Source organism: Phaseolus vulgaris, chloroplast, assembly GCF_000499845.2.
Source record: "Phaseolus vulgaris chloroplast, complete genome".
Taxonomy (NCBI): Eukaryota; Viridiplantae; Streptophyta; class Magnoliopsida; order Fabales; family Fabaceae; genus Phaseolus; species Phaseolus vulgaris.
In genome coordinates, this window is record NC_009259.1 from 15,454 (window position 1) to 37,500 (window position 22,047).

At 33.4% G+C, this 22,047-nt stretch overlaps 11 protein-coding genes and 12 non-coding genes across 23 annotated transcripts in view; 13 read left to right on the forward strand and 10 right to left on the reverse strand. All coding sequences in view use genetic code 11, as the record gives it.

Annotated features, from left to right (window-relative positions):
- Positions 1–374: 374 nt before the first annotated feature.
- On the reverse strand, positions 375–449 carry trnF-GAA. The gene has a single exon. It is a non-coding gene; the product is annotated as a tRNA-Phe (tRNA).
- Positions 450–856: 407 nt separating this feature from the next.
- trnL-UAA lies at positions 857–1,464 on the reverse strand. Its single transcript has 2 exons — positions 1,428–1,464; positions 857–906 (listed from the first exon to the last, which is right to left on the reverse strand). It is a non-coding gene; the product is annotated as a tRNA-Leu (tRNA).
- Positions 1,465–2,225: 761 nt separating this feature from the next.
- trnT-UGU lies at positions 2,226–2,298 on the forward strand. Its single transcript has one exon. It is a non-coding gene; the product is annotated as a tRNA-Thr (tRNA).
- A 275-nt stretch (positions 2,299–2,573) lies between these two features.
- rps4 (ribosomal protein S4) lies at positions 2,574–3,179 on the forward strand. Its single transcript has one exon. The coding sequence runs from the start codon at positions 2,574–2,576 to the stop codon at positions 3,177–3,179; it is 606 nt and encodes a 201-aa protein (YP_001122796.1).
- A 214-nt stretch (positions 3,180–3,393) lies between these two features.
- Positions 3,394–3,483, reverse strand: trnS-GAA. The gene has a single exon. It is a non-coding gene; the product is annotated as a tRNA-Ser (tRNA).
- A 272-nt stretch (positions 3,484–3,755) lies between these two features.
- On the forward strand, positions 3,756–5,747 carry ycf3 (photosystem I assembly protein Ycf3). Its single transcript has 3 exons — positions 3,756–3,881; positions 4,569–4,796; positions 5,595–5,747. The coding sequence occupies exons 1-3, from the start codon at positions 3,756–3,758 to the stop codon at positions 5,745–5,747; spliced, it is 507 nt and encodes a 168-aa protein (YP_001122797.1).
- Positions 5,748–6,497: 750 nt separating this feature from the next.
- Positions 6,498–8,750, forward strand: psaA (photosystem I P700 chlorophyll a apoprotein A1). The gene has a single exon. It carries the CDS (start codon positions 6,498–6,500, stop codon positions 8,748–8,750), a length of 2,253 nt encoding a protein of 750 aa, YP_001122798.1.
- Positions 8,751–8,775: 25 nt separating this feature from the next.
- Positions 8,776–10,980, forward strand: psaB (photosystem I P700 chlorophyll a apoprotein A2). Its single transcript has one exon. The coding sequence runs from the start codon at positions 8,776–8,778 to the stop codon at positions 10,978–10,980; it is 2,205 nt and encodes a 734-aa protein (YP_001122799.1).
- Positions 10,981–11,124: 144 nt separating this feature from the next.
- rps14 (ribosomal protein S14) lies at positions 11,125–11,427 on the forward strand. The gene has a single exon. The coding sequence runs from the start codon at positions 11,125–11,127 to the stop codon at positions 11,425–11,427; it is 303 nt and encodes a 100-aa protein (YP_001122800.1).
- Positions 11,428–11,588: 161 nt separating this feature from the next.
- On the forward strand, positions 11,589–11,666 carry trnfM-CAU. Its single transcript has one exon. It is a non-coding gene; the product is annotated as a tRNA-Met (tRNA).
- A 91-nt stretch (positions 11,667–11,757) lies between these two features.
- trnG-GCC lies at positions 11,758–11,834 on the reverse strand. The gene has a single exon. It is a non-coding gene; the product is annotated as a tRNA-Gly (tRNA).
- Positions 11,835–12,498: 664 nt separating this feature from the next.
- On the reverse strand, positions 12,499–12,687 carry psbZ (photosystem II protein Z). Its single transcript has one exon. The coding sequence runs from the start codon at positions 12,685–12,687 to the stop codon at positions 12,499–12,501; it is 189 nt and encodes a 62-aa protein (YP_001122801.1).
- Positions 12,688–13,058: 371 nt separating this feature from the next.
- Positions 13,059–13,151, forward strand: trnS-GUA. Its single transcript has one exon. It is a non-coding gene; the product is annotated as a tRNA-Ser (tRNA).
- Positions 13,152–13,350: 199 nt separating this feature from the next.
- psbC (photosystem II 44 kDa protein) lies at positions 13,351–14,772 on the reverse strand. The gene has a single exon. It carries the CDS (start codon positions 14,770–14,772, stop codon positions 13,351–13,353), a length of 1,422 nt encoding a protein of 473 aa, YP_001122802.1.
- On the reverse strand, positions 14,720–15,781 carry psbD (photosystem II protein D2). The gene has a single exon. It carries the CDS (start codon positions 15,779–15,781, stop codon positions 14,720–14,722), a length of 1,062 nt encoding a protein of 353 aa, YP_001122803.1.
- A 1,013-nt stretch (positions 15,782–16,794) lies between these two features.
- On the reverse strand, positions 16,795–16,866 carry trnT-GGU. Its single transcript has one exon. It is a non-coding gene; the product is annotated as a tRNA-Thr (tRNA).
- An 829-nt stretch (positions 16,867–17,695) lies between these two features.
- Positions 17,696–17,768, forward strand: trnE-UUC. The gene has a single exon. It is a non-coding gene; the product is annotated as a tRNA-Glu (tRNA).
- Positions 17,769–17,836: 68 nt separating this feature from the next.
- trnY-GUA lies at positions 17,837–17,920 on the forward strand. The gene has a single exon. It is a non-coding gene; the product is annotated as a tRNA-Tyr (tRNA).
- A 444-nt stretch (positions 17,921–18,364) lies between these two features.
- trnD-GUC lies at positions 18,365–18,438 on the forward strand. Its single transcript has one exon. It is a non-coding gene; the product is annotated as a tRNA-Asp (tRNA).
- A 390-nt stretch (positions 18,439–18,828) lies between these two features.
- psbM (photosystem II protein M) lies at positions 18,829–18,933 on the forward strand. The gene has a single exon. The coding sequence runs from the start codon at positions 18,829–18,831 to the stop codon at positions 18,931–18,933; it is 105 nt and encodes a 34-aa protein (YP_001122804.1).
- Positions 18,934–19,510: 577 nt separating this feature from the next.
- Positions 19,511–19,600, reverse strand: petN (cytochrome b6/f complex subunit VIII). Its single transcript has one exon. It carries the CDS (start codon positions 19,598–19,600, stop codon positions 19,511–19,513), a length of 90 nt encoding a protein of 29 aa, YP_001122805.1.
- Positions 19,601–20,059: 459 nt separating this feature from the next.
- trnC-GCA lies at positions 20,060–20,133 on the reverse strand. The gene has a single exon. It is a non-coding gene; the product is annotated as a tRNA-Cys (tRNA).
- Positions 20,134–21,112: 979 nt separating this feature from the next.
- rpoB (RNA polymerase beta subunit) overlaps positions 21,113–22,047 on the forward strand; it is a 3,213-nt gene continuing 2,278 nt past the window's right edge. Inside the window, exon 1 of the mRNA in view lies at positions 21,113–22,047. This exon is cut by the window's right edge and continues 2,278 nt beyond it. Within this exon, the coding sequence (YP_001122806.1) occupies positions 21,113–22,047 (935 nt within the window).

Below are 22,047 nucleotides of genomic sequence, written 5' to 3' on the forward strand. Positions count from 1 at the left end.
TTTGGTAATCCTTATAAGATGAATTCTTAATATTCTCACTCCACCCCAGAACTCCGACTTTTAGGTCTTTTAACCAACTAATTAAACCACTCCAATATTATGGAAATAGAAACCTTTCTTTGTATCGCAGAAAAAAAAAGGAAAAAAATAGATAAAGAATTCATTATCTATATATAGATATAGATACGATAGATAAACGAATATACCTAAAAAAATGCATCTATTCTTTAATCGTCTAGGAACAGTATATCTACAGATACCTAAATAGATAAAAGAAATATGTTATGTATGAGAATATAGAAAGAAGAGCACAAATTTGTCTGAGTATTTATCCCCATGAATATGGGGGATAGATACTCAGACAAATGAATATTGTGCCAGGAACCAGATTTGAACTGGTGACACGAGGATTTTCAGTCCTCTGCTCTACCAACTGAGCTATCCCGACCATTCTTGCAGCTTAAGACTTTTATTTGAAAAAATTATTGGAATATATGTGAATGAATCTATATCAACTAAGTAAAAAAAAAAGTTTGTAAGTGAGTTTCCGTAGTAATAATTCTTTTATATTGTTAATCGTTAATTACGCATATTCAAATTCTTTGCTCAAAAATAAGATATTCATTTATACCTTTCTCATTCAAAAAAATGATATGTGTTTCACATATATATCTATCTATATATATATTCCAAAACTAGTGACTTGTGATTATGTAAGAAAATTATGATAGATAGGAAATTGATGAAAATAAAAATTCCAATTTAGTTGGGAAAGAATAAATCGAATAAAACACATAAATAACAACTTAAAGATAGAGAGGGTATAGGAAAAAATTAGAAAGTGAAACAGGTTTTTTGGGGATAGAGGGACTTGAACCCTCATGATTTATTAAGTCGACGGATTTTCCTCTTACTTTCAATTTCATTGTTGTCGGTATTGACATGTAGAATAGGACTCTATCTTTATTCTCATCTGATTGATCAGTTCTTCAAGGGTTTTATCCGATTATGATAAAGTGAATAATTTCATCAAGAAATATTCCATCTTTTCTTCAACTTCGAGTTGGTTTGATTCACATCTTTCATTTGTGAATATTTTTATCACAAATCGATCTTCATTAATAAATAGTAATAAATTGAAAGAGTATTTCAGTATATATATGTCTCTAAATGTTTATTTTTGATCCATTCCTGGAATTTTGGTGAAAGGATTCTTTTACTAATGCAAGAAAAAAAGTCGTCAATTTCGTTTGTTAGAACAGCTTCCATAGAGTCTCTGCACCTATCCCTTTTTTATTATCACTTTCTGAATTTTTCTTTTTTTCAGAAAACGGGATTTGGCTCAGGATTGCCCATTGTGAATTCCAGGGTTTCTCTGAATTTGAAAATGATCACTTGGTAAGTTTCCATACCAAAACTCAATCCAATTAAGTCCGTAGCGTCTACCAATTTCGCCATATCCCCATCATTTTTTTGATATTTGAATCTGATTATAATATAATGCTCTTTTTTCATTTCTATTATGAGAATAATGCGGAAACTTTTGAATTCATTAAATCCATATTATTCTATTCAATATTCAAAACCCTTTTTTCTCCAATTTTCTTGATTTTATTTCATCTATACTCGATACCTTTATTTGCTTGAATCAGAACTGATTCTAATATCTATATATTAACAATTCAATATATACAGATATAGACCACATATCTACTTATCTTCTATGTACCTACTTTTATTATTTTTTCATACAATTTTCAATACTCGAATGGTCGATTCTTTTTATTTTTTTTTGTTTTTGCTGAAAAGAAAGAAACAATCCATTTATTCATATACAATTGATATAACTCAAACGAATCTAGTGGCTATAAAAAATCATTCTTTTAATGTAGAATTAGACATTTCTTTAAGAATCTGGAATTCCTTAATATTTACGAAAATTGACTTTCAATACTAATAAATAATCTTTTTGAAATCAATCAATTTAATAATATATATCTAGAATATTAGATCAAAAGAGATTATATTCATATTCATTATTATCTTGCACTTTATGTTATGGACTAACATAACATATAAATAATAGAAATTCTAAATATTGGGTTTGATTTTCTATATTTTCTATGTTTGTATTCATTTGAATTTTGTTATAAAGAACTAAAAATTTATAACTCAGATCCCATGAAATTCTTCTGCATATGTATATTTCGTTTACGTTAGCCGGTTTAGCTCAGAGGTTAGAGCATCGCATTTGTAATGCGATGGTCATCGGTTCGAATCCGATAACCGGCTTTTCTCAATTTGTTTTTTACATAATTGATAATATCTTTTTTAGAAATAAAAAATTGGGAGAGTTCGATCTCTCCGGAAGAAATCAAGAAAGAAACCTACTTTTTTGTATTTTTTTATATACAATACAATAAAGTTCGGATATTGATAAAATTAGTCTAATTCTTCTTTGTACTATAAAACTTTAGTAGATTTCGCTTCATTTCATTTATATATAATATTTTCCATTTCGTTTAGTTTTCATTTTGATTTATAATATTTTTCATTTTAAAAAAGGAGTTTTTATGTCACGTTACAGAGGACCTTGTTTCAAAAAAATACGTCGTCTGGGATATTTACCAGGACTTACTAGTAAAAAGCCAACAGTCAAAAACGAACTTAGAAATCAATTGCGCTTCAGTAAAAAATCTCAATATCGTATTCGTTTAGAAGAAAAACAAAAATTGCGTTTTCATTATGGTCTTACAGAACGACAATTGCTGAAATACGTTCGTATCTCCGGAAAAGCTAAAGGATCAACTGGTCAGGTTTTATTACAACTACTTGAAATGCGCTTGGATAACATACTTTTTCGATTGGGTATGGCTGCGACTATTCCTCAAGCCCGCCAATTCATAAACCATAGACATGTTTTAGTTAATGGTCGTATAGTAGATATACCAAGTTATCGTTGCAAACCTCAAGATATTATTACAGCGAAGGATGAACAAAAATCGAAAACTCTGATTCAAAATTATCTTGATTCAGCCCCCCGTGATAAATTGCCAAATCATTTGACTGTTCACCCTTTCCAATATAAAGGTTTAATTAATCAAATAATAGATAATAAATGGGTTGGTTTGAAAATCAATGAATTACTGGTTGTAGAATATTATTCTCGTCAAACTTAAACCTAACTAAAATAACAAGAGTTTTTTTTTTGACGAGGATTTTCTGTTATTCAGATATCATAGACATGGATATGGAAAAATTGATATTCCTTGCCCACCCGTTATCCACTATTTTTTGTATTAGCGAAAAATTAGGAATAGAGAGTCCATATCAACAAATTTGAAATAATAGTATGCATTGGGATGAGTAATATTGATGAATTTGGTAAAGATTCGGAAAGAGAGGGATTCGAACCCCCGGTAAACAAAAAGCCTACATAGCAGTTCCAATGCTACGCCTTGAACCACTCGGCCATCTCTCCTATATAATGATGCCCAGAAACCGGTTGAATGTTGAATAGTGAATCAGTCATATTTTTAATCAATGCATAAAACCTATTCAAACTATCAAAATAAAAAGTAAAATTAGAAATACAAAGTAAAATAAAAAAAAACCTCCTACAAGGTCTTAGGATAAACAAATTTGATTAATTAGTTTATTTTTACGTTATTTCGCACTGTATTGTACAATTCCTTTATTTGTGGGATTGATTTCTCACACCAGAATTAATTAAATTATAGAATGGATTTATACCTATGCCTAGATCTCGGATAAATGAAAATTTTATTGATAAGACCTTTTCAATTGTAGCCAATATCTTATTACGAATAATTCCGACAACTTCAGGAGAAAAAAGGGCATTCACTTATTACAGAGATGGTGTGATTTGATTCCATTTTTTTTTTACCGAAATCGGTAAAAAAAAATGGAAAAAACTCACGCGTGTTGAAGGTGAAATTTGTAAATAAAAAAAAGGATTAATTCCTTCTGTCGTGTATCCTCGATTAATGAAGCCTTATATGCTTGAACTTTAGGTTTCTAGTATTAAGCGAAAGGTTATACCTATACTTATGGGGTTAGGTCAACCCCAAATTACTAGTACTGATAGGCAACATTGGGAAAGAAGCACTACGCTTGGGAATCAAGGACACGAAAACTTTGTATCTATCTATATCCATGGCTTATCGAGATTGGGACTAACAGGAATGGTTGGGACAATCAATATCCATCTCGTTCATATTTTGGATACCCATAGAACCATCGAAGATTATTGAAGTGACTAATTCCAGGAAATTAAGCAGCGTAGAGGACAAAGAAATTGTTGAAGTTATTTTTTTTTATCAAGTACCTACATACTTCATGTTAAGAAATAATTTTTGACAGGAAGGTTGGCTAGAGATTTATTGTAAAAACACTAGCTCTGTTCAGTTGAAAATGAGAATACTGGAATCTTTTTTGATTTTATGGATTTTTATCATTACACACATAAGGGGGGAGCCGTATGAGATGAAAATCTCACGTACAGTTCTGGAGCGGAGATTCTTTGAACCAAATGACGACCGTAACGGATGTCAGCTCAATCTGAAGGAAATTATGCAGAAGCTTTACAGAATTATTATGAGGCTATGCGACTGGAAATTGATCCCTATGATCGAAGTTATATACTTTATAACATAGGCCTTATTCACACAAGTAACGGAGAACATACTAAAGCTTTGGAATATTATTTTCGGGCGCTCGAACGAAACCCATTTTTACCCCAAGCTTTTAATAATATGGCCGTGATCTGTCATTACGTGCGACTATCTCCACTATAGAAAGAAAAAAGAAAAGAACAAGCAAATCCACAAATTTTAATAGAATAAATATCAAGAATGATAAATAATAAAGGCTTTCTACATATACATATATCGTCCAAAACTACGATTTTTATCAGCTGTAGCAAAGAAACTTCCTTCATAGAAGTAAAAATATGAAGAAATCAATATGTCTAGATACCCTCTTTTTCTATGGATAAAAGATCTAATTGATAAAGTAAGCATCGTAAGGATCAATTAACACGGTTTTGAGTCGATATAATAAAAACTGCTTACTTATCTCATGATAAATAAAGAAGTCAGGAATTCACTTATGTAATAAAATGGATCCCCTGATATTTTGAGCAGCGGTGTAGTATCAAATCCCAAAGATAGAAAGTATTTTCTCTTTACTTATAAGAACTTAGAAGATAAGAAAGAAAAAACTTTTACCAAGATTCTATAGAAATGAATATATCATATATTTTTGTATATTATATATAAAATCGAGATAGTTACCTTTCAGAAAATTAGAATTATAATGAGGGCGTTAATGCCAATGCTTTATTCCCTTTTCTGAAGGTAGGAGAAAAGATAAAACTAAAAAAAGATAAAATTCTTTGAAATTCTTTATTTTTTAGTAAAAATTCAAGTTTGAAACTCATATTAATAACTTCTTTTTTTCTTTTAGTTAACTTCAAGATAATAGAACAAAAAAAGAATTGACTACTGAGCCGTATGAGTCAGGAAATTCTCAAGTACGGTTCTAAGGAAAGGAATTGACTCACCTATTTCGACCGAGGAGAACAGGCCATTCGACAGGGAGACTCAGAAGTTGCGGAGTCTTGGTTTAATCAAGCCGCTGAATATTGGAAACAAGCTATAGCTCTTACCCCCGGTAATTATATTGCAGCACAGAATTGGTTGAAGATCACAGGGCGTTTTGAATAAGAACATTCTTTGTTCTTTTTTTTTTTCTTATATATTTATCTATCTATATATAGATAGATAAATATATATGGTTATAAATTCTTGTTTGTTGTCCCTATTAATCAAATTAAAAAATCATTTCTATAGGAACGACCAATCACAGAATTAAAATATATCCCTTCTCATTTTGTTCGATTTTGTCTAGTATTTCATAGAAATAAACGAGATGTGGATACAGTAGAGAATTTTCTCCTTTTTTCTGCTATTGAAACTAATATTCAATCAAATTAATAAAAGAAAAGAGACCTTCATTAAAAAAAATAAATAAAATACAGGTATATTGTCTAATAATAAATGCTAATGCCTGCTCACGAGATTTGAAATAGAGTACATACTAATACTTTATCTAAAAAAAAGGAGTTCCATCTAGCAACTTCTGAATAAAATCTGAATACATTTGATTATAGGCTGCATGAAAAATTATTGAACTTCCATTCAGAGTTCCCAAAAAGGTCTTAGAAGATTGAAAAGGGTCCATTGAGCGCCCCACTGTTATGTCATAATAGATTTGAACACTTGCCCCGAATTGACTTCGAGATCATAATTGTTCTAGTGAAAAACTAAATAAATGAAATTAACTTAACTAAGATATCAAATACATGAGAGATAGGAGAGAACAAAACTCAATAGAAACATCTCTAATAAGTTCACTAATTCTGTTTTATGTTGGCAGGTCTCTTTGTATGTGTTGTCTGGAAAGAGGAGGACTCAATGATTATTCGTTCACCGGAACCAGAAGTTAAAATTTTGGTAGATAGGGATCCTATAAAAACTTCTTTTGAGGAATGGGCAAAACCTGGTCATTTCTCAAGAACAATAGCTAAGGGACCAGATACTACTACTTGGATCTGGAACCTACATGCTGACGCTCATGATTTTGATAGCCATACTAATGATTTAGAGGAGATTTCCCGAAAAGTGTTTAGTGCTCATTTCGGCCAACTCTCTATCATCTTTCTTTGGCTGAGTGGCATGTATTTTCATGGTGCTCGTTTTTCCAATTATGAGGCATGGTTAAGTGATCCTACTCACATTAGGCCTAGTGCTCAGGTGGTTTGGCCAATAGTGGGTCAAGAAATATTGAATGGTGATGTAGGGGGAGGGTTCCGAGGAATACAAATAACCTCTGGTTTTTTTCAGATTTGGAGAGCATCTGGAATAACTAATGAATTACAACTCTATTGTACTGCAATTGGTGCATTGGTCTTTGCAGCCTTAATGCTTTTTGCTGGTTGGTTTCATTATCACAAAGCTGCTCCAAAATTGGCTTGGTTCCAAGATGTAGAATCTATGTTGAATCACCATTTGACAGGGCTCCTAGGGTTGGGATCTCTTTCTTGGGCAGGACATCAAATACATGTATCTTTACCTATTAACCAATTTCTAAATGCTGCAGTAGATCCCAAAGAGATACCACTTCCTCATGAATTTATCCTAAATCGGGATCTTTTGGCTCAACTTTATCCGAGTTTTGCCGAGGGAGCAACTCCATTTTTCACCTTGAATTGGTCAAAATATGGAGAATTTCTTACTTTTCGTGGAGGATTAGATCCAGTAACTGGAGGTCTATGGCTGACCGATATTATACACCATCATTTAGCTATTGCAATTCTTTTCTTGATAGCGGGTCACATGTATAGGACCAACTGGGGTATTGGTCACAGTATAAAAGACATTTTAGAGGCACATAAAGGTCCATTTACAGGCCAGGGTCATAAAGGTCTATATGAGATCCTAACAACGTCATGGCATGCTCAATTATCTATTAATCTAGCTATGTTAGGCTCTTTGACCATTGTTGTAGCTCACCATATGTATTCTATGCCTCCTTATCCATACCTAGCTACTGACTATGGGACACAACTGTCATTGTTTACACATCACATGTGGATTGGTGGATTTCTCATAGTCGGTGCTGCTGCGCATGCAGCTATTTTTATGGTAAGAGATTATGATCCGACTATTCGATACAACGATCTATTAGATCGTGTCCTTAGACATCGTGATGCAATCATATCACATCTTAACTGGGTATGTATCTTTTTAGGTTTTCACAGTTTTGGTTTGTATATTCATAATGATACCATGAGCGCTTTAGGGCGCCCTCAAGATATGTTTTCAGATACCGCTATACAATTACAGCCGATCTTTGCTCAATGGATCCAAAATACCCACGCTTTAGCACCTGGTACAACAGCCCCAGGTGCAGCAACAAGTACCAGTTTGACTTGGGGAGGTGAAAATTTAGTAGCAGTAGGCGGTAAAGTTGCTTTGTTACCTATTCCATTAGGAACTGCGGATTTTTTGGTCCATCATATTCATGCATTTACAATTCATGTAACAGTATTGATACTCTTAAAGGGTGTTCTATTTGCTCGTAGTTCACGATTGATACCGGATAAAGCAAATCTAGGTTTTCGTTTCCCTTGTGATGGACCTGGAAGAGGGGGTACATGCCAAGTATCCGCTTGGGATCATGTCTTCTTAGGACTATTTTGGATGTACAATTCAATTTCGGTAGTCATTTTCCATTTCAGTTGGAAAATGCAGTCAGATGTTTGGGGTAGTATAAGTGATCAAGGGATAGTAACTCATATCACAGGAGGAAATTTTGCGCAGAGTTCCATTACCATTAATGGGTGGCTCCGTGATTTCTTATGGGCGCAGGCATCCCAGGTAATTCAGTCTTACGGTTCTTCATTATCTGCATATGGTCTTTTTTTCTTGGGTGCACATTTTGTATGGGCTTTTAGTTTAATGTTTCTATTCAGCGGGCGTGGTTATTGGCAAGAACTTATTGAATCCATTGTTTGGGCTCATAATAAATTAAAAGTTGCTCCTGCTACTCAGCCCAGAGCCTTGAGCATTGTACAAGGACGTGCTGTAGGAGTAACACATTACCTTCTAGGTGGAATTGCCACAACATGGGCATTCTTCTTAGCAAGAATTATTGCAGTAGGATAATAGCTAGGAGGATTTGAAAATCATTATGGCATTAAGATTTCCAAGCTTTAGTCAAGGCTTAGCTCAAGACCCCACTACTCGTCGTATTTGGTTTGGTATTGCTACCGCACATGACTTCGAAAGTCATGATGATATTACTGAGGAACGTCTTTATCAGAATATTTTTGCTTCTCATTTCGGGCAATTAGCAATCATTTTTCTGTGGACTTCCGGGAATCTCTTTCATGTAGCTTGGCAAGGGAATTTTGAGACATGGGTACAGGATCCTTTACATGTAAGACCTATTGCTCATGCAATTTGGGATCCTCATTTTGGTCAACCAGCTGTAGAAGCTTTTACCCGAGGAGGTGCTCTAGGCCCTGTTAATATAGCCTATTCTGGTGTTTATCAATGGTGGTATACAATCGGTTTACGTACTAATGGGGATCTTTATACTGGAGCTATTTTTCTATTAATTCTATCTACTATATCTTTAATAGCGGGTTGGTTACACCTGCAACCAAAATGGAAACCAAGTGTTTCGTGGTTTAAAAATGCTGAATCCCGCCTCAATCATCATTTGTCAGGACTATTCGGAGTAAGTTCCTTGGCTTGGACAGGACATTTAGTCCATGTCGCTATTCCGGGGTCCAGGGGGGAATACGTTCGATGGAATAATTTATTAGGTATATTGCCGCATCCCGAAGGATTAGGTCCATTTTTTACAGGTCAGTGGAATCTTTATGCTCAAAACCCCGATTCCAATAATCATATATTTGGTACCCCTCAAGGAGCAGGAACTGCTATTCTAACACTTCTCGGGGGATTTCATCCGCAAACTCAAAGTTTATGGTTGACCGATATTGCACACCATCATTTGGCTATTGCATTTATTTTTCTAGTTGCTGGCCATATGTATAGAACTAACTTCGGGATTGGTCACAGTATTAAAGATCTTTTAGAAGTACATACTCCTCCGGGAGGTAGATTGGGGCGTGGACATAAGGGTCTTTATGACACAATCAATAATTCAATTCATTTTCAATTAGGTCTTGCTCTAGCCTCTTTAGGGGTTATTACTTCCTTGGTAGCACAACACATGTACTCTTTACCTGCTTATGCGTTTATAGCGCAAGACTTTACTACTCAAGCTGCCTTATATACTCATCATCAATATATAGCAGGCTTCATTATGACAGGGGCTTTTGCTCATGGAGCTATCTTTTTTATTAGAGATTATAATCCAGAGCAGAATAAAGATAATGTCTTGGCAAGAATGTTAGACCATAAAGAAGCTATCATATCCCACTTAAGTTGGGCTAGCCTCTTTCTGGGGTTCCATACTCTTGGACTTTATGTCCATAACGATGTCATGCTTGCTTTTGGTACTCCGGAGAAACAAATTTTGATTGAACCTATATTTGCTCAATGGATACAATCTGCTCATGGGAAAACTTCCTATGGGTTTGATATACTTTTATCTTCAACGAACAGTCCGGCGTTCAATGCGGGACGAAGCATATGGTTGCCTGGTTGGTTAAACGCTGTAAATGAGAATAGTAATTCTCTATTCTTAACAATAGGGCCTGGAGACTTCTTGGTTCATCATGCTATTGCTCTTGGTTTACATACAACTACATTGATCTTAGTAAAAGGTGCTTTGGATGCGCGTGGTTCTAAGTTAATGCCTGATAAAAAAGATTTTGGTTATAGTTTTCCTTGTGATGGCCCGGGACGAGGCGGAACTTGTGATATTTCCGCTTGGGACGCATTTTATTTGGCAGTTTTCTGGATGTTAAATACCATTGGATGGGTTACTTTTTATTGGCATTGGAAACACATTACACTATGGCAGGGTAATATTTCACAGTTTAATGAATCTTCTACCTATTTGATGGGATGGTTAAGAGATTATCTATGGTTGAACTCTTCACAACTTATCAATGGATATAACCCCTTTGGTATGAATAGTTTATCAGTCTGGGCATGGATGTTCTTGTTTGGACATCTTGTTTGGGCTACTGGATTTATGTTCTTAATTTCCTGGCGCGGATATTGGCAGGAATTGATTGAAACTTTGGCATGGGCTCATGAACGTACACCTTTGGCTAATTTGATTCGATGGAGAGATAAACCAGTGGCTCTTTCCATTGTGCAAGCAAGATTGGTTGGACTAGCCCACTTTTCCGTAGGTTATATATTTACTTATGCAGCCTTCTTAATTGCCTCTACATCGGGCAAATTCGGTTAATTTCATTCTTTATTCAATATATCTGGAAAGAATATAATTTCCTTCTAGAATAGAATATCATTTCCTTCTATAGGCAAGAGAAGCCACTTATACATCTAGGATCCGACTTCTATCATTGATACTAATAGCAAATTAACCATTATTATGGCAAGGAAAAGTGTGATTCAGAGGGAGAAGAAGAGACAAAAATTGGAACAGAAATATCATTTGATTCGCCGATCCTCAAAAAAAGAAATAAGCAAAGTTCCGTCGTTAAGTGATAAATGGGAAATTCATGGAAAATTAGAATCACTACCGCGTAATAGTGCACCTATACGTCTTCATCGACGTTGTTTTTCAACCGGAAGACCGAGAGCTAATTATCGAGACTTTGGATTATCTGGACACATACTTCGGGAAATGGTTCATGCATGTTTCTTGCCGGGTGCAACAAGATCCAGTTGGTAAGGATTCCAAATTATCTTCATTTTTTTTTTTCATTTTATTATCAGCGATCATAGGATGGTCCCTTTACCGTTATGTATAAATGGTTTATTCTATTTGTATATATATGGTAAAGGGATGCATTCAATCTTTGTTTTTGTTCATTAGTTATCAATTCTTTTTTTTATCGCGGAGTAGAGCAACTTGGTAGCTCGCAAGGCTCATAACCTTGAAGTTACGGGTTCAAATCCCGTCTCCGCAACTTTTTGAATTTGATAAAAACAAGGTTTCAAGAAGGGCATTATACGCAGTAAATTCTATGGCATTTGTCATACTATGACTATTAAATACATAGGGCGGATAGCGGGAATCGAACCCGCGTCTTCTCCTTGGCAAAGAGAAATTTTACCATTCGACTATATCCGCATTTTCATTGTACTTGATATGCGATTCTATTTGTACAGAGATGGGCCTTATATTCTATTAGGGATAATTCAAAAGAAATGTATATAATATATATTGTCTCCCAAATAAAATCTTTTAGATTACTATTCCTTTTTATCAAAAATTCCTATTTCTATTATTATATATTATTTTTTTCTATGTATCTATAGAATTGAAATTCTCATTCTATCGAATATTTTAATTGACTTTTTTAAGAAAAAAGAAAGTTCCTATGAATATTCATTTAATAGAATAAAAAATTCTATTTATTTCTATAGAGATACAGATCGATGGTATATATTTTGAATGAATTACTAGACGACGTAGAAATAGATTTATAGTAGATTTATAGTATTTCATTTGAATATTCTATTCATATCATATTAATATGAATAGAATATTCAAATGAAATACAAATTTTTATATTTCATTTTTTCTATTGTATTTATTTGAGTTTCACAATGTACCACCATATAAGTATAAGATATAAGATTTTTCCAATAGAAGAAGTTTACTCCCCCTTAGAATGTAATGTGTTATAGTTGTCTTTTTTTTTTACTAACTAATCTATTCCCTTTTTTATATGCCTGACAATCCGAAAGAATTCTGAGGGAGGGGTCATTTCGTTTTGAATCTAGAATAAAAATAACTTCAAGAAATGAGAGAATTAAGAATACCCACTAGAAACACTAATCCAATCCATAATGATGTACCAGAAAATAGAACATTTTTGTTATTTGACCAACCTTCAGGAGAAGCAAATAAAACAGGTACACTAATCAATAAAAGAAATGAAATAGCAATTAATGCAAAAACAGCTAATTGGAAAGCAATAGTCATGTTTCTAATCCTCCAATTTACCAACAAAAGAACTTTACCATTTGATCCCCCAACCCCTTAAAATACCTTTATTGAAAAAAAAATTTGTAAATGGAAAAATGCAGAAGGGTTTTATCATGAATTCATTGATTTTCTATAATTGATTATCAACCCTTTTGAGGCTTGGATCGAGGATAGTTTTTTTACTTCACAAAAAGACATGCTGGATTTTGCACCTATATACATACATACCGATCGAAAACTAAACCAATAGATTCACATAGAATACCTTTCCTATGGATAGATAATAGAAAGAGTATCAATTCATATGCTCATGGTCTATTCAGTGGAATAATAATAAAAAAATATATATATATTAGATATTAGCTTTTGGAGAGATGGCTGAGTGGTTGATAGCCCCGGTCTTGAAAACCGGTATAGTTTGAAAGAAAGAACTATCGAGGGTTCGAATCCCTCTCTCTCCTTTTTATCGGTAAATAAAGTTTTTGATTTTCTGAGTTTCTATCGAATCTTTTTTTTCGGACTGGGCTATATCATCCCGAAAAAAAAGATTCGATAGAAACTCAGAAAAAAGGAAAAGAAATTCGTCTTTACGCCTCGCTCCACTCAACCAAATAATTATAGTAAAAGAAAAGTGATTTCTACTTCATTGGATCTCATGTCTCAATTAAGAGGAGTCATGGAAAGAACAGGTTCAAAATCGCGATCAATTCCTTTTTCAAATCCTGCGGCAGCTGCGCGAGCTCTTCCCGCGTGCCATAAATGGCCTACAAATAGAAAGAATCCTAGAACAAAATGAGAAGTAGCTAACCAACTTCTAGGAGAAACATAATTTACTGCATTAATCTCTGTAGCTACGCCACCCACGGAATTTAAGGAACCTAAAGGAGCATGAGTCATATATTCCGCAGAACGACGTTCTTGCCAAGGCTGTATATCTTTTTTCAGTCTACTCAAGTCTAAACCATTAGGACCCCTTAGAGGTTCTAACCAAGGAGCACGCAAATCCCAAAAACGCATAGTTTCTCCGCCAAAAATAACTTCGCCAGTCGGGGAACGCATTAGATATTTACCTAAACCTGTAGGTCCTTGAGCAGATCCTACATTAGCCCCAAGACGTTGGTCTCTAACTAGAAAAGTAAATGCTTGAGCTTGAGAAGCTTCTGGACCAGTGGGCCCATAAAACTCACTAGGATAAGCGGTATTATTAAACCAGACAAAGCAACAAGCAATAAAACCAAAAACAGATAAAGCACCTAAACTATAAGATAAGTAAGCTTCTCCAGACCATACAAGTGCACGCCGAGCCCATGCAAAGGGTTTGGTTAAGATATGCCAGATTCCACCAAGTATACAAATGGAACCCAACCATACATGCCCTCCAATTATATCTTCCAAATCGTCCACACTAACAATCCATCCTTCGCCCCCAAAAGGTGATTTTAATAAATATCCAAATAGAATACTTGGACTAAGGGTCAAATTGGTTATTTTTCTTACATCTCCCCCCCCCGGAGCCCATGTATCATATATACCTCCAAAATAAAGAGCCTTGAATACTAGAAGAAAAGCACCTATACCTAACAAGATTAAGTGAATACCCAAAATTGTAGTCATTTTATTTCTATCTTTCCATACATAACCGAAGAAGGGAAAAGATTCTTCAAGAGTCTCAGGTCCCAGAAGTGCATGATAAATACCGCCAAAGCCCAATACTGCAGAGGAAATTAAGTGAAGTACTCCAGACACAAAGTATGGAAAGGTGTCTATAACTTCCCCTCCAGGACCTACTCCCCAACCTAGAGTAGCTAGATGGGGAAGCAAAATTAAACCTTGTTCATACATGGGCTTCTCGGGTACGAAATGAGCCACTTCAAAAAGGTTCATTGCTCCGGCCCAGAATACTATTAATCCAGCATGGGCTACATGGGCCCCTAATAGTTTACCGGATAAATTGATAAGTCGGGCATTCCCGGCCCACCAAGCGAAACCGGTAGTTTCCTGGTCACGACCAGTTAAAGCTAAAGTTCCATTAAAGAGCGTTTCCACGTGGTAGAACCTCCTCAGGGAATATAAGGTTTTCATGAGGCTGATCTTGAGCTGCCATCCACGCACGAATACCTTCGTTTAAGAGAATATTTTTGGTGTAGAAAGTCTCAAATTCAGGATCTTCCGCTGCGCGGATTTCTTGAGAAACGAAATCATAAGCACGTAAGTTCAGGGCCAAACCGACTACCCCAAGAGCACTCATCCATAAACCAGTTACTGGTACAAATAACATAAAGAAATGTAACCAACGTTTATTGGAAAAAGCAACCCCAAAGATTTGGGACCAAAAGCGATTAGCAGTAACCATTGAATAAGTTTCTTCAGCTTGGGTTGGGTTAAAAGCACGGAATGTATTTGCACCATCACCATCTTCAAATAAAGTATTTTCTACGGTTGCACCATGAATAGCGCATAGTAGTGCAGCGCCCAATACACCAGCAACTCCCATCATATGAAATGGGTTTAATGTCCAATTATGAAATCCTTGGAAAAAGAGGATGAATCGAAAAATAGCTGCTACACCAAAACTAGGAGCAAAGAACCAACCAGACTGACCCAGTGGATAAATAAGGAATACAGAAACAAAAACAGCAATTGGACCTGAGAATGCGATTGCATTATAAGGTCGTAATTGAACAGATCGAGCAAGTTCAAATTGACGTAACATGAAACCTATTAATCCGAAAGCACCATGGAGAGCAACAAAAGTCCACAGACCACCTAACTGACACCAACGGGTAAAATCTCCCTGTGCTTCAGGACCCCACAGTAACAACAAAGAGTGTGATAAACTATTAGCGGGAGTGGAAACTGCAGCGGTTAAGAAGTTGCAGCCTTCTAAATAAGAACTTGCCAAGCCGTGAGTATACCATGAAGTTACAAAGGTCGTACCTGTAAACCAACCCCCCAAGGCGAAATAGGCGCACGGAAAGAGTAATAGACCGGACCAACCCACAAAAACGAAACGGTCCCTCCGCAACCAGTCATCCATAATATCAAATAAATCCTTTTCATCTTTGGTAAATTTACCAAGAGCTATAGTCATAGCGATCCTCCTATTCAACTACTTCAACCATTTCCCAACACCTCATAGAGCATTTTCAGAGATGGGACGGACCTTGATCATTTATCTCTATTTATGTCTCTCTCTCTATATCTAGATATATATATAGACAATTTTCTAGTATACTTTCCCTTTTTTTCTAATCGGTTTCGAATCAAAAATCATTTCTTGATGGGTCTATTGATATCTAGGGCAAATCCATGAACTCGATGTGGTTATTCTTTATCTATTCTTAAAAATCTCTCAAGTCATAAATACTAAAATCTCCTATGACTCTAAAATCCAATAGAAATTTTTTTTGAAGAACTGTTCAAGAAACAAATGATCCCCTCTTTCACTCCTTATACCCAGTGGATCCTCAGACATATTTCCTTTCATGAAAGAAACTTATTCTTGAATTTTTTTTTGTGAATTTACTTCTATTTTGTCTAGGAAACTACTCTAGGATCATATATTTTATAAATTTCTATTTCATTTACAGTTTGTTCTTTTTATTATAGTATTTCATTTTTTTGAATAAATACTATAATAAAAAGAACAAACTGTAAATGAAAGTTTCTGTCTCATCTATATGAATTGCTGGAAAAATATCGTACGCATCGATATGAAAAGAAACTTTTTGATACGCGAAGACATAATTGAATGTATTTTTCTATTATTTCTATAAGATTCTATCTAATCTTATAGAAAAAATAGAAATTTATTTTTCGGAAAAAAAAAGATTGTTCGAATTTCATCTTTATCAAATTTGAATATCAGAATAGTAGATATAAATATAATTCAACGGGTTAGGTCCACTTACTTTTTTTTATTTTTCCATTTTTAAGAATTGAATTTTACACTTTTTGCATTTTTATTACTTTCTTTACTATATTCTAATGAAAATCTACGATTACTTTCTTTTTGATTACAAATAGAAAATTTTTCAAAATAGCAAGAATCTTTCTATTCTTCCTTAAATTAGAAAAACTATTGTTTTTGAAAAAAAAGTAAAAAGCCCCTTATCGGATTTGAACCGATGACTTACGCCTTACCATGGCGTTACTCTACCACTGAGTTAAAAGGGCCCTTTTTCTTTCAATTCCTAAATAAGGAACTAGCATGACTAATACATCTATTTGTTACTTTGTATACTTAGTATACTTATTCTATCAATTTCTATAAATTATCTAAATGAAATGATATAAATGGGGTTAGAATAAATGTACATCAATATCTACTATTTGCATAATGACTTATCAAAGAACAAAACATAGGATTTACCTAGTGAATAGAATATAGTTAAAAAAAAAAGAATTGATTAAGATTGGATTTGATCTATATCAAAAGAATAAATTATTTCATTTCAAAATGGATTCTTGAAGTCATTCTAATCATAACACTAAATTCATTTTATTGATACATAAATGTACTCACAAATTCAAATATTTCATCGAATCATTGATAAAATAGATTCAATATGTTCTGTCCCTAAAGCAAATTTTTATTTTATTTTTTTATTGAAAAATTATTTTCAAAAATTTGCGGATCTCTATCCTTCTTACCTGACCCAATTTCCAAAGTTTTTTTTCCCGGCTTGTTTTTAGATATCAATCTACCTATCGAATCTTAGTATTAGTAATAAATGACAGAACTGGAGTTTGAACCTCCCGTCCTTTGCAACAAACCAATAATTCCCGTAAAGAATTTTCTCTTTATTTGAACATTACTTATTTTTTTTTCTTAATATGACTTGAATAAAAAAAATTTCGAAATAGAAATGATTAATAAAAAATTTCTATGGAATTCTGAAAGAGCGAACAATCTTTTTTTTTTGATCGAATCATATCATTATATTGACAATTGCAAAAAACTGTTCATACTATGAACGTAGTATAATGGCGGTCGGGCAAGTATGCCCCCATCGTCTAGTGGTTCAGGACATCTCTTTTTCAAGGAGGCAGCGGGGATTCGACTTCCCCTGGGGGTAGGGTGTTACGAAAGGAATTTGGTTAAGAATTTTAAATCAAAACTGAAATGTATTCTTCCTATTGTGCTGGGTCGATGCCCGAGCGGTTAATGGGGACGGACTGTAAATTCGTTGGCAATATGTCTACGCTGGTTCAAATCCAGCTCGGCCCAAGAATTTGCCGATCCATTATGAAATTCTAGAACCCATTTCTAGTTCTCCGGAAATGACTGATGTGCTCTGATACGGAAGAATCAAAATATGAAACATATCTAAGGTTTTTTCTTTTGTTTTCTGTATGAAATATTTCCTTCCACAAATTCGAATCTTGCTAATAATCTGTATCCATGTCAAGATCTGTAAGTATAAAATCTAGGGAAAAATTGAAAAAAAATATTTTTTTTTCATTGATTCAATTTTCAATCGATTTGTAAATAACAAACGGATTACGAGTCATTTGTGTCGATCTCACTAAAGTCGATATCAATATACATATCAATATATACAAAAATACGCTTTTTTCATTTACAACAAAATGGTTCAAATCCGAAATAGAAAAAGAAAAGGTTTGACAGAAACGGTCCGTAAAAATATTTATACAGTACACCCCTTTCCCTGGGATTGTAGTTCAATTGGTCAGAGCACCGCCCTGTCAAGGCGGAAGCTGCGGGTTCGAGCCCCGTCAATCCCGTTGGATACAAACGCAAAAAAAGAAAAAAGACATCAATTCATTTTTTGTGTATTTGTAAAGAATCAAATTGATAAACAAAATTTTATTCCTAATGGGGCTCCCCCCTGCTTTTTCATTTTTTTCGACGAAAAAAGAAGGAAAGTAATTTTGTAATTTCATCAAGAAGAAATGTTTTTTTGTTTTCTTTAGTATGGATAAAAGATCTTCCTATGTTATACTATTTCATGAGTTGATTTGATAGCTCAGATTTTGTGATTCATGATATTGATCCGATTTGATATCATCGAAATCAAATTTAGACCATTGTTGAAAGATTTATCATCTCTATGGGATTAAATCCCGAATTTTTTTTTATTCGAAATTTCAGAGAAAGAGAACATAATAAAGATTATGGAAGTAAATATTCTCGCATTTATTGCTACTGCACTGTTTATTCTAGTTCCTACTGCTTTTTTACTTATAATTTATGTAAAAACGGTAAGTAAAAGTGACTAATTTCACTGAACTATGACTTCTTCATTTTTATGAATGATTTAAAAAAATGATCGTACAATCATCGCAATCCAGATAGTAGAAATCTATTTTCTTTCTACTATCTGAGAATTGCGTCCAATTTTTTTTTTTTTCAGATTATTTTTACAACCAATTCTGGTATCTTATGAGAAAAAGGGGATAAAAAAACAGGAATGGTGATTGCACAGTCCGCCATTTTCCATATATATATATAACCAGGTTAAGCGTCAATTAATCGAAATAGAAATTTTAAGAAAAATTTGATTGGAGTAGGAATCCATTTCTTCTTCTTTTTTATTCTCTTGATTTTATAAAAATAAGAATATGGGAATAATTCAAATATTTGTTTGATTGAAAGAGTATTTTCAATTCCTATTAAGATATATAGAATACATTACACTACTAGAATAGAACCCTAAAATGAAGATATATTTTCTATTTGAACTCAATTAATTCTTAATTAGTATTAGTCTAAATGAAATATTTTCATTCAATAGTTCAGAAATTAAAAAACTCAGGTAGAAAACAAAAAGATCCCTCAACTCAATTTTGAGTATCCCTATAGTCCACTTCTTCCCCATACTACAAGGGAAAGGGAAAATGAAAAAACTACCATTAAAGCAGCCCAAGCAATACTTACTATATCCATGTCAATTTTGTCTCCTATCTCTTATGAAGGAACTATTTCATTCTTTTTTCCAATTTTTTCTTCTATTATCTTTTTTGTATTATTCGCTAAAAATACTATAATAGTGGAATTGCTGTTACAGAGTCAAAAAAAGGATTTTGGGCTAACATCATTGAAGAATTCATTCTATCTATTAGAACATCTAAAAAGTTTTTTGATTCTTTTTAGTAAAATCGGAAAACATTAAGGATAAAAAAAACATCATAGGAACTTCTAAGTAAATGAATGTTACTAACAGGTGGGAATAATAAGATTTCTCTTTTACCCCCACATTTCCTTAATAATTTAATAAAAAAAGAATCAAGACAGATTCATTTGCATACTTAGACTCTTCTTTTTATTTGAAAGAATCCCTTAGATATCTCCCGATTGGTTTTCTAAAAAAACGTAATATAATCTTTCATTTCAAGTGTCTTATCGATCAGGCGACACCCGGATTTGAACTGGGGAAAAAGGATTTGCAGTCCCCCGCCTTACCACTCGGCCATGCCGCCAATACAAATATAGATATAAAGTATATTAGAATACCCCCCCTTTTTCTATTGAAAAATGGAAAAACAATCTTGAGACAAATCACAACCGTTAACTATGAATTTATGAATTATTCTTGAATATTTGAATATAAAATGGTTTTTTCTTAATGAGATCAGAAAATACAAATTGATACATAACCAATCAATATTGCTTTTTTATTCAAAAACTTTGTTCATTCCAATTATAACAGCAACTGTGAATATATGTAAACCCTAGAATATAAATTGGAATTGTTACACAGATATTTTCTAATCGAGTATCTTATCCATATCTATATAGATATTAGAATACCAATACTATAACGGAATTTTGAAGAAATTCTCGTGCTTCTCCTTTTTTTTACAATTTTCAATAGAAAATTTTTAAAAATGAACACGACATGTTATGTGTTATCCTGAACAAATATGACTGCAATAAAGTTAGAGACAGATCTATAGCTGGAGCATATTTCAAAAATACAAGCCTTATTACATTACACATTACATACTCTAATCATATTCTCCCCAAAATACTTCACTTCAAAATCTCTCTTTTCTTTACAATCCCGAATGGATTTTTTTTGTATCCAATTGAATTTGAATATGTAATATCATAATAATGATAGAAATGAAATGCATTTTTTTATATTCCTAAAAAAAATCTTGAAATCCCAGTAGGATTTTACAATCCTTTTTATATTCGAATTTCGATTCTATCTGTTTGTTTTGTTGCAAATTCCTTCCTTCGAAGTTGAGTATAAAATTCTATTATTTCTTTTTCTTTTCATAATAGGTATTTTATACACTAATAAATATTTGATACACGGGATTAGGTAAAATTTCATGTAATTCAGTATAAAGAATAGAAATTCCAGTATTGCTAAATGGATTCATGTGATTTGATGAAGCATGACAGCAAATCGTGGAATATTTTTCGATCAAATTCACGGGGAAATTGAAAATGCTTGGGAGTGGAAATGAAGAAATGTCTACACTACCTGGATTGAATCAGATACAGTTGGAAGGGTTTTGTAGATTCATTGATCGGGGCTTAACAGAAGGGCTTTTTAAGTTTCCAAAAATTGAGGATACAGATCAAGAAATTGAATTTCAATTATTTGCCGAAACATATCAATTATTAGAACCCTTGATAAACGAAAAAGATGCTGTATATGAATCACTTACATATTCTGCTGAATTATATGTATCCACGGGATTAATTTGGAAAAGTAGTAGAGACATAAAAAAACAAACTATTTTTGTTGGAAACATTCCTCTAATGAATTCTCTGGGAACTTCTATAGTAAATGGAATATATAGAATAGTAATTAATCAAATATTGCAAAGTCCTGGTATCTATTACCGTTCAGAATTGGACCCTAACGGAATTTCGGTCTATACTGGCACTATAATATCAGACTGGGGGGGTAGATTAGAATTAGAGATTGATAAAAAAGCAAGGATATGGGCTCGTGTGAGTAGGAAACAGAAAATATCTATTCTAATTCTATTATCAGCTATGGGTTCGAATTTAAGCGAAATTCTAGAAAATGTTTGTTATCCTGAAATTTTCGTGTCTTTCCTAAATGATAAGGATAAAAAAAAAATTGGGTCAAAAGAAAATGCCATTTTGGAGTTTTATCGACAATTTGCTTGTGTTGGCGGAGATCCAGTATTTTCTGAATCTTTATGGAAAGAATTACAAAAAAAATTTTTTCAACAAAGATGTGAATTAGGAAGAATTGGTCGACGAAATATGAACCAAAAGCTTAATCTTGATATACCCCAGAACAATACATTTTTGTTACCACGAGATATATTGACAGCTGCGAGTCATTTGATTGGCATGAAATTTGGAATGGCTCTACTTGACGATATAAATCATTTGAAAAATAA